This window comes from Siphateles boraxobius, unplaced genomic scaffold (genome assembly GCF_051911475.1).
Source record: "Siphateles boraxobius isolate OS27281-9 unplaced genomic scaffold, OSU_SipBor_1 77, whole genome shotgun sequence".
NCBI lineage: Eukaryota > Metazoa > Chordata > Actinopteri > Cypriniformes > Leuciscidae > Siphateles > Siphateles boraxobius.
In genome coordinates, this window is record NW_027509205.1 from 23,002,781 (window position 1) to 23,014,177 (window position 11,397).

General features: G+C 38.2%; 1 protein-coding gene across 1 annotated transcript in view; it reads left to right on the forward strand.

The window, feature by feature from the left end:
• Window positions 1-11,185, forward strand: part of LOC143725693 (uncharacterized) — a 74,354-nt gene extending 63,169 nt beyond the window's left edge. Inside the window, exons 9-10 of the mRNA XM_077218318.1 lie at window positions 10,792-11,001; window positions 11,123-11,185. Of these exons, the coding sequence (XP_077074433.1) occupies window positions 10,792-11,001; window positions 11,123-11,185 (273 nt within the window). The remainder of the gene's footprint in view (window positions 1-10,791; window positions 11,002-11,122) is intronic.
• The last annotated feature ends 212 nt before the right edge of the window (window positions 11,186-11,397 follow it).

The following is an 11,397-nucleotide window of genomic DNA, read 5'->3' on the forward strand; positions in this document are numbered from 1 at the left end:
CAGTACTAAAAGCCAGATGATTTTGTCTTTAAAAATCATTGGCTATGTAGTGACATTTAATTTGGAGTAGAAACAGGAGGAGTGACTTTATCGCATCAGACGTGTCCCTTTGCTCACAGCTGATTGGTCCAAGAACATAACCTGCACCGGACCAGGTTAGCCGTGGAGCGTAGGTTACTATGGCGATGAACACTGCTAAAAGCCAAACCACTTTCATGGTCCTTAAAACCCAGGATTGGTGCAACCTAAACTGAAACATACCTGGCTAGCCACCTAAACCGGCTTCATGGTATAGGCCCCAGATGCGACAGTGGCAAGGAACTCAAACTCCATCAGGTGACAGAATGGAGAAAAAACCTTGGGAGAAACCAGGCTCAGTCGGGGGGGCCTGTTTTCTGGCCAACGAACGAGCATGGCTTCATTATGATTCTGGCTGCATCGCAAGACAGAGTTCAGATTGGATTAGAACATTCAAATATGCATCCAGTTCCTTTTACTTGATCAATTCATCACGCCTGTATGGAGCTGAAGCTGCCCATAGAGTCTGTTTGGAGGACTTGTCTGGTTCTTGAGGTCTCTGCTGAGGATCTGTGCCGATGACTGTCACGTCGACAAGGCCTTCACAGGAATTGTCTAGTAGACACGGTCTCTGCTGACATTCAGGCCTACTTTGTCGTTGTGAGAGATCTGGATATGAAATGTATCTGACTACAGTAACCTCAGGATAAGGATGAGACAGACAGACTGATACTAGTGTCGATGCAGCAGGTGTTATAAGATGTGGTCTCGGTTCCGGTTGACCTAAATTATGCAGCCTAACAACCATTTAACTGATTTGAATAATAATAATTATAAACTTTATTGTCTATAGCACCTTTAAAAGTTAAATCTCAAAGCGCTTCACAAAAATAAGAGAAAATAAAACAGAAATACAACAATATAAAAGAAAAGCATTCATAAAAGAGAAGTACATTCCAAATATACAATACAAATATAAAATATCAAAAGAGTTTCATAAGTAAAGGGTATATAAAAAAGTTAAAATAATCAAATAATAAATCAAATAAAAGCTACCCTAAAAAAGTATGTTTTGAGGGAAGCTTAAAAACACTCAGAGATTCCACTTGCTTAATCTCAGAGGGCAGAGAGTGCCATAGTTTTGGAGCAAACGAAGAGAAAGCCCTATCACACATCGAGCGTAAACGTATTGGCGGGACACTTAAAAGACCAGCTTCGGAGAAGCGGAGATCACGCGTTGGGTTGTACAGGATTAAAAGTTCTGACAAATATTGAGGATCCAGATCATGTCTTATAAGCATGAGAATTTTAAAATCAACACTAACCCTGACAGGTTCTCAACGTTGATGAACACATTGTGGCTTTTCCCTGCTGTTTGATTGGTTTACTTCAAACTCAATGATTACAATCCTGCAGGTTAACAATCTTTTTTCTTTGGTTTTATAACTACCAACAACACCAACTTGGGTAGGAGAAGCACATCCACTTTTTAAATGGCCAATCAGCTTCCTTATTTCTTGTGCTCACAACCAATATGCTGCATTCATTTTGATCTCAAATCTCTTTTATCTTTCTTTATTTAACAATGATATACCCTATATCTTGAAATTGATTATATATATATATAAGGTCAATTTCAAGTTTAGCTTAACAGTAATTTTAGTTTATTAAGTTATAAATATGGATGTTTATCTTACAAAAAAACATTGCTTTGCTTCAGAAGGCCTGAATGTGATTAACCGTTTTTTATTAAATTTTTGGGTGAACTAACCCTTTATGCTCAGATCTGTTCTCAACATGTTCTCAACATGGTAATACCATGAAACGTTTCAGTCAGTGCTGTCTTGTGAAAGTCACAGGATTCTTGACTCAATGCGTGTAAATGTTTGACAGGTAATTGATCTGATTTGACAGTATTTGCTGAGATGCCGCAGAAGTCATTGAACTCACACCTGTGCACGCGCACACAACCCACTGCGCCCCCGAACTCTGAAAACTTCAGCATCATCATCATCATTTACACTGCAAGATTGTCATTGCATGATTTCTTTCCCTCAGTATTTTTGTCATTTTCCAGTACAAATATTAAAAAATGTATTAAATCAAGATTATTTACTTAAGCAAAATGATTTAAGATATTAATTATTGTTTTATGAAAGAAAAAACAACAACAATATTAAGCGAGGTTATCATTAAAATAAATCTGTCAGTCAGCTTAGAAAATAAAATTACTTTTAAAATTAAAATTTATTTTTCAGACTCCACTGAAAGAATTTGTCATTGTGTTCAGCATAAACTCATTATGATGATTTTTCTGACAATGAAACTTAATAATTAAAGTCATCTTGATTCTCAACTAAGTGTATCTTGATTCAAGAATGTTTAGATACTAAGGAAGATTTTTTTTTTGTTTGTTTGGTTTTTGCAGTGTGATATTCCTGACAAAAAACTTTGATTTGTGCACTGCTTAAAGAATAGTGATCTGGTAAAAGTAGCAACAGTGCTATCTTGACTACATTTTTTTAATAAGTAGCTTGTCCAGTAATTAGCTAAATAATAAGTTAAATGCTGTGATCATTTACTATGTTTGACCCTTTTGACACTTTTCCCCTTTATTTGTTTGTTCTGATGTTGTCACTTTAATTCAACTTTGTTTTATGTCTGATAAATGGTTTGGTTTAATAGAAAAAAATCTTATAATCTGATGTGCTTATAAAGATAAGGAAAGATAAATGTAGCAAATTACAATAGAGATTTTTCAACCAACCAATGAGTGCACGGGAATATTAACGAGCAGATCATCTGTCACTAATTTCACTCTAACAAGAAACCCAGGTGATGAAAATCTGTGTTATTTTAAAAGCTCTGGCGTGAAGACTGTTTTTAGAAAGCATAGATAGCATGATGATTGTTTAATCTGTAAACAAGATGGCAATTTCAAACTTTATGCTTTTGGTCTTTTTGTGTCACCAACTGGTGCCCAATGGTAAAGCTGTTTTCACTAGTGATGGCAAAATGAGGCTTCCTGAACCACTGAGATCTCGCAGCCCATTGCTTCACCCAAAGGTTCATTACTCGAAGCTTCATTTAGCATTGCTCACTAGTGACACCTAGCGACTGTGCAAAAAAGTAGCGGACAAATTAATTAATTCTGGACCAATGACCTGAGCAGACTTATGATGTCCATATAAAGCCACTACCCAGCCCGTTCTGTTTCATTTATTTATTTATTTTCTTCTCGCTGTTAATGTCTGTAACCTTTCATTTGCAATAATAAAAAGACCAGAGCAGACATTTTTCCATTGCCTGGGTATAAAATAAAAGATGTAGCCTATCTTTCTCTGTCTGAATTTACTTGTGCAGAGACAACTGTCACACACACAGTTAATTAATTATTCATAAATTGTTGGGATAGTGAACAACAAAAGTGACACTCTGTTGCGTGCAGTGCTTATGGTGGAGGGAGTGTAATAAAGTAAACTACAACAGAATAGTCTGGGGTGGAAAAAGTTTTTTGTGGAGTGAACTTTTACTAGATTTAGTGCAGTGTTGTGCTTATGGGACTGGGGATTTAGAGGAGCAAACTGCAACACTGCAGTTTGGGGTGGGTGAAGGAAGGATTACAATAGATTTTTATTGAGAAACAGAATTTTTTAAAGTGTGTTGGGGTTTAGACGATTCCTCTTCTTGGACAAAACCTCTCCAGCCTTGGAAAATATCCTTTCACAAGGAACAGATGCAGAGGAACATAAAAATGCCAGTGCCAGTTGGTATAAATGAGGATACTGATGCTTCTTTTGAGCCCAGACAGGGGAGGATTTCCTCTTTCTAGCTGGCTCCATTACCAGGAAAAAGGAAGAGACGCAAAAAGCAAACAAATCCAAAAGGGCGATCCAAATCAAAAAGCAGTCCAGATCCAAAAATCCAAATAATCTTATCTCATAATATAACAAGACTATAATATAGCTATAATTAAAAATAATAATATACGTATTCTAACCTGATATAATGTAATAATATACAGCCCTAACATATGACTCAATAACGAAAATAACAATGAGAGTTCTTTGAGTCTCTGACACTACTACTGCTTCTACTACTCCTAACAACACCCACAAGGTGTCGCGAGTTTCGAATCCCCTTTATCCGTAGCGACACTCTGACCGACCGATGACGTATCCACACAAACCGAGGCCTCGTTTGTCATTGGTCACGTGATTTTCATGTTAACAACACAAGCCTCGAATCGCGGCTTCATCTGGCACGCCCATTTTTTCTCGACACAAGCTCCGACGGCTCGGTTCAAATGTAACATCACTACCCAATGGTAAAGCTGTTTTTACTTTAGTGTAATTTTTCAAATGTTAAATATATGTGTAACTTTTTTCTTTTTGTAACCTTACATCTTGTGTTCAGGATCTGCTTCTCCAGTTGGGCGTTATTTATACCAGACTGGTATTGAACAAGTACGCTTGGAGAGCAAAGGTTTGTTACTCTTACATAGTGGTTAACATTATGCTTTTTTCTATTTACACTATACAAAGTTAGTTTAAACGAGGCCTGATGGCTTGTATTAAAGTTAATAATACCTTTGTTTTCCAGAATGTCCCTTGTCTATTCCTTGTCAACAAACAAAATCTAATATGGCCAGTGGTAGTAAAATGGCTGTCGAGATGTCCAAACTGTCCAAAAAGGTGACTTTTTTTTTTTTTTTTTTTTTGCTGATGCTATGAGGTTGACTGACCTTGAGGAAAGAACTAATATTCTTTCCTTTTGTTACACTAATATTCTTTAGACTTTGATTGGCAGTTGATGGAGTCCAACCCTCTTCCTGCTGAGGTTGATGGGAAGTTGACCATATCCAGCTGAGCTGTGTGGAGGACCAGGCTGGTTCTTGAGGTCTCTGCTGAGGATCTGTGCCGATGGTTGTCACGTCGACAAGGCCTTCACAGGAATTGTCTAGTAGACACGGTCTCTGCTGACATTCAGGCCTTCTTTGTCGTTGTGTTTAGGTGCAGGTCCACCATCAGATCTGGGTACGGAATGTATCCGTCTGACTACAGTAACCTCAGGATAAGGATGACACAGACAGACTAATATTAGCGTCAATGCATCAGGTGTTATAGGACATGGTCTTGATTCCGGTTGACCTAAATTATGCAGCTTGACAACCATATAACTGATTTGAATAATAATAAACTTTATTTTTTATAGCACCTTTAAAAGTTAAATCTCAAAGTCCTTCACAAAAATAACAAAAAATAAAACTGAAATACAACAATATAAAAAAATCATTCATAAAAGAGAAGTACATTCCAAATATACAATACAAATATAAAATATCAAAAGAATTTCATAAGTAAAGGGTATAGAAAAAAGTTAAAATAATCAAATAAAAGCTACCCTAAAAAAGTATGTTTTGAGGGAAGCTTAAAAACACTCAGAGATTCCTCTTGCTTAATCTCAGAGGGCAGAGAGTTCCATAGTTTTGGAGTATGGTGCTTTATATTTTCACACATTAATGACCCACACAATGCCACCATAGTTCTATGTCCTTTCTCCCCCCCCCCCACACACACACACACACACACACACACACACACACACACACACACACACACACACACACACACACACACACACACACACACACTATATATATATATATACACAAACACACACACATCTGTATAATGTTTTAGAATGACCTTGACCTCATCACCACAATCAATGAACTTCAAGAGGCTATACAAGACTTATGTCTTCTGGTGCGATATTTTCAACCCTCCTGTGAACGCCTCTTTTTCACTAATTTTACATACATGGGGATGGCCAAGGTAATGTTGATTTTAAGTTTGACACAGCAGTTTTGCAATTATTAATTTTTCAAAGCTTTTTCTTTAGGTTCATGTAAATCAAAATATGCTGTGCAGTGACACAGGGGAATCTGTCAGTTGATGGGTCCCACACACACTACTCTTTACTAACACTATTAAAGATAATAAACATAAGAAATGTGTGCATTTCATTTAGTCTTTCTTCTTCTTTGTCTTCTGTGGGGAAAAACTACTAAACTTCAGCAGAGAACTAATTTTTTTGTAAGGAAGGAGGGGTTTCTTTATTGTAGGCTACATTTATTTGCATGTATGTATGGTTTGCACTGCGCTGTTTAAATTGGTCAGCGCAGGGCTGGTGATGTTTGTTCGCGCCGCGCTGCCCATTGGGTGTCGCTAGGAAATACGTATATATTTATATATTTATAAATATATTTATATCTGAATTTGTCAAAACCTAGACTTTCAACCATCAAAATGTAATTTATTAATATGTATTCGTGTACAAAATAACCTATAAACATCTTTTCCTATTCTATTTTGCCCGGAAACGCTTCCCACACGCTTACATGTCGCATGAAAAATAGAAAAAAACACCTCTCTTTCCTTCAGACCGCCCCCTATACATATAAGTTTGGGTGCGCGGTGATCAACGGTAACAGACGTATCGGCCGAACAGTGTCCTTATACAAAACACCCATTCTATACCATCACACACAGTGGAAATACACATGACAAATACTTATAAATAAGTACATATACATAATCACTCCAATATTATATGAAACCTACATCCATATATGCAATCAATTAAATACTTAAACTCATTGATGAACTCAAGTAATGGTACCTAAACTAATGTGGCAGTGTCACACACTTAAAAGACCAGCTTCAGAGAAGCGGATCACGCGTTGGGAGGTACAGGATCTTACAACCCTGCAGGTTAACAATCTGTTTTCTTTGGTTTTATAACTATAAACAACACCAACTTGGGTAGGAGAAGCACATCCACTTTTTAATGGCCAATCAGCTTCCTTATTTCTTGTGCTCACAACCAATATGCTGCATTGATTTTGATCTCAAATCTCTTTTATCTTTCTTTATTTAACAATGATATATATATATATATATATATATATATATGTTAAGCTAAACTTGAAATTGATTATATATATATATATATATATATATATATGTAAATCAATTTCAAGTTTAGCTTAACAGTAATTTTTGTTTATTAAGTTATAAATATGGATATTTATCTTACAAAAAAACATCGCTTTGCTTCATAAGGCCTGAATGTGATTAACCGTTTTTTATAAAATTTTTGGGTGAACTAACCCTTTATGCTCAGATCTGTTCTCAACATGTTCTCAACATGGTAATACCATGAAAGGTTTCAGTCAGTGCTGTCTTGTGAAAGTCACAGGATTCTTGACTCAATGCGTGTAAATTAGGGGTGGGCGATATAGCCTAAAATTATATTACGATATTTCAAGAATATTTGCGATAATGATATTTATGACGATATAGAATTTTTTTTTGTTGTTGTTGAAAATTTTCTTATTATGTTTATCTCGCCTAAATGTTTGCTCACTCATTGCGTTTTTACAATGTGGTAATTTTGTTGTTAAGAGTTTACACAACACAAGGAAGCTTGATTTCAATCTTTGAATTAAATGTTAAATGTGTGTAGGTCTAACACCAGTATTCAGAAATACTACAGAAACATAATAAGTAATCAAATGTAAAATAACAGATAGTTTTTTAGTTCTGTTTCCTGATTAAATTAAATACATAGGCTAATAATTCTCATTACAATTAAAGCTATCTTCTGTTGTTTTGACGACAACATTAATGACAGATGCATAGCCTATGGCTGCTGTCTCTTTTACAGCTAGTGCACGGATCCATTGCTGTTTTCATTATACTACTGTCTGTCACACTGTCACATGCGTTTTATACATAACCGACTGTGTTTATGAGTATACTTACCAAGACCGGAAGTTTTACACAATTTTGCGTTTTTCCCCCCATTAAAGCGATATAATCCGCGAAAAATAACTTTAGTTTCTCGCGAGCTGTTCTCTGTATGCACGCAGTGCAACTCTCTCAGAGAGTGCGCGAGTAGCTTACTGGATAGTTTAAAACCGCTTGAATGTTTAAACTGATGAGAATTAAGAAGACTTGAAGATTATAAACTTTAGTTACGATGCACGGATTGCTAGATTGTGCAAGAGACCATTCAGTCATGTCCCGACTCCTAAACGCGCGCGAGAGAAGACGCGCGTCGGCAGCCCCGCTGAATACTCAAGCTGTTTGTGAAATTGCTAAATCGTCATCGGATTCGGAGGCTGACAGGCTGCTCTCGCGCTCACACAGGTGTTGTTGTTGTGCGTGCTAGGGAACGTAAATGCGCCATACGTCATCGCGTCGCTATATCATTGATATCGCGATATGACACTTTTTTTTATCATGTAAAAATGTATACCGGTATTATCGTGGACGGTATGATATGGCACACCCCTAGTGTAAATGTTTGACAGGTAATTGATCTGATTTGACAGCATTTGCTGAGATGCCGCAGAAGTCATTGAACTCACACCTGTGCACGCGCACACAACCCACTGCGCCCCCGAACTCTGAAAACTTCAGCATCATCATCATCATTTACACTGCAAGATTGTCATTGCATGATTTCTTTCCCTCAGTATTTTTGTCATTTTCCAGTACAAATATTGAAAAATTAATTAAATCAAGATTATTTACTTAAGCAAAATGACTTAAGATATGAATGACTTAAGTTTTATGAAAGAAAAAAACAACAACAATATTAAGCGAGGTTATGATTAAAATAAATCTGTCAGTCAGCTTAGAAAAATAAAATTACTTTTAAAATTAAAATTTTTCAGACTCCACTGGCAGAATTTGTTATTGTGTTCAGCATAAACTCATTATGATGATTTTTCAGACAACGAAAATTAATATCTAAAGCCATCTTGATTCTCAACTAAATGTATCTTGATTTAATAATGTTTAGATACTCAGGATTTTTTTTTTTTTGCAGTGTGATATTCTTGACAAATAACTTTGATTTGTCCACTGCTTAAAGAATAGCGATCTGTTAAAAGTAGCAACAGTGTTATCTTTTTTTAGATAAAAAAAGTAGCTCGTCCAGTAATTAGCTAAATAATAAGTTAAATGCTGTGATCATTTACTATGTTTGACTCTTTTGACACTTTTCCCCTTTATTTATCTGTTCAGATGTTGTCACTTTAATTCAACTTTGTTTTGTGTCAAAATTGTTTGGTTTAATAGAAAAAAAATCATATAATCTGGTGTGTTTATATAGATAGGGAAAGATAAATGTAGCAAATTACAACAGAGATTTTTCAACCAACCAATGAGTGCACTGGAATGTTAACGAGCAGATCATCTGTCACTAATTTCACTGTAACAAGAAACCCAGGTGATGAAAATCTGTGTTATTTTAAAAGCCCTGGCGTGACTGTTTTTAGAAAGCATAGATAGGATGATGATTGTTTAATCTGTAAACAAGATGGCAATTTCCAACTTTATGTTTTTGGTCTTTTTGTGTCACCAACTGGTGCCCAATGGTAAAGCTGTTTTCACCTCAGTGTAATGTTTCAAATGTTAAATATATGTGTAGCTTTTTTCTTTAACCTTACATCTTTTTTTCAGGATTTGCTTCTCCAGTCGGGCGTAATTTATACCGGACTGATATTGAACTAGTACGCTTGGAGAGCGAAGGTTTGTAAATCTTATATAGTGGTTAACATAATTTTTTACACTATGCAAAGTTAAGTTTAATATAAGTCATCACGCCTTGTGAAAGTTAAAAATATTTTTTTCCAGATGGTTCCTTGTCTAGACCTTGTGTGAACAAACAAAATCCAACATGGCCAGTGGTAGTGAAGTGTAAAATGGCTGTTGAGATGTCTTTGCAGAATGCATCTGGGCTAACTGTCCAAAAAGGTGACTCTTGTGCTAGTGCTATGAGGTTAATTGACCCTGAGGAGGGTACTAATATTGTTTCTTTTTGTTGCACCAACATTCTTCAGATATTGATTGGAAGTTGGAGTCCAACCCTCTTCCAGCTGAAGTTGATGGGGATTTGAAAGCATCCGGCCGTTTCCCCTCTGAGGTTGATGGGAAGTTGACCGCATCCAGCCATGTCCCTGCTGAGGTTGATGGGAAGTTGACCGCATCCAGCCATGTCCCTTCTGAGGTTGATGGAAAATTGGCAGCATCCAGCCATGTCCCCGTTGAGGTTGATGGGAAGTTGACTGCATCCAGCCATGTCCCTGTTGAGGTTGATGGGAAGTTGACTGCATCCAGCCATGTCCCAGCTGAGCTTGATGGGAAGTTGACCGCATCCAGCCTTGTCCCAGCTGAGGTTGATGGGAAGTTGACCGCATCCAGCCTTGTCCCTGCTGAGGTTGATGGGAAGCTCACGGAGTCCAGCCATGTCCCCGCTGAGATTGATGGGAAGTTGACAGCATCCAGCCATGTCCCCGCTGAAGTTGATGGGAAATTGGCAGCATCCAGCAATGTCCCTGTTGAGGTTGATGGGAAGTTGACAGCATCCAGCCTTATCCCTGTTGAGGTTGATGGGAAGTTGACAGCATCCAGCCTTGTGCCTTCTGAGGTTGATGGAAAATTGGCAGTATCCAGCCATGTCCCTGTTGATGGGAAGTTGACAGAATCCAGCCATGTCCCAGCTAAAGAGTCAAGCCATGTCCCTACAGAGGTTGATGGGAAGTTGACCTCATCCAGCCTTGTCCTTGCTGAGGTTGATGGGAATTTGACCTTATCCAGCCTCTTCCCAGCTGAGGTTGATGGGAATTTGACCGCATCCAGCCATGTCCCCACTGAGGTTGATGGAAAATTGGCAGCATCCAGCAATGTCCCTGTTGAGGTTGATGGGAAGCTCACGGAGTCCAGCCATGTCCCTGTTGAGGTTGATGGGAAATTGGCAGCATCCAGCCTTGTACCAGCTGAGGTTGATGGGAAGCTCACAGAGTCCAGCCATGTCCCAGCTGAGGTTGATGGGAATTTGACTGCATCCAGCCTTGTCCCAGCTGAGGTTGATGGGAAGTTGACAGCATCCAGCCATGTCCCAGCTGAGGTTGATGGGAAATTGGCAGCATCCAGCAATGTCCCTGTTGAGGTTGATGGGAAGTTGACCGCATCCAGCCATGTCCCTTCTGAGGTTGATGGGAAGATGACAGCATCCAGCCTTGTCCCAGCTGAGGTTGATAGGAAGCTCACGGAGTCCAGCCATGTCCCAGCTGAGCTTGATGGGAAGTTGACCGCATCCAGCCTTGTCCCTGCTGAGGTTGATGGGAAGCTCACGGAGTCCAGCCACGTCCCCGCTGAGATTGATGGGAAGTTGACAGCATCCAGCCATGTCCCCACTGAAGTTGATGGGAAATTGGCAGCATCCAGCAATGTCCCTGTTGAGGTTGATGGGAAGTTGACAGCATCCAGCCTTGTCCCTGTTGAGGTTGATGGGAAGTTGACC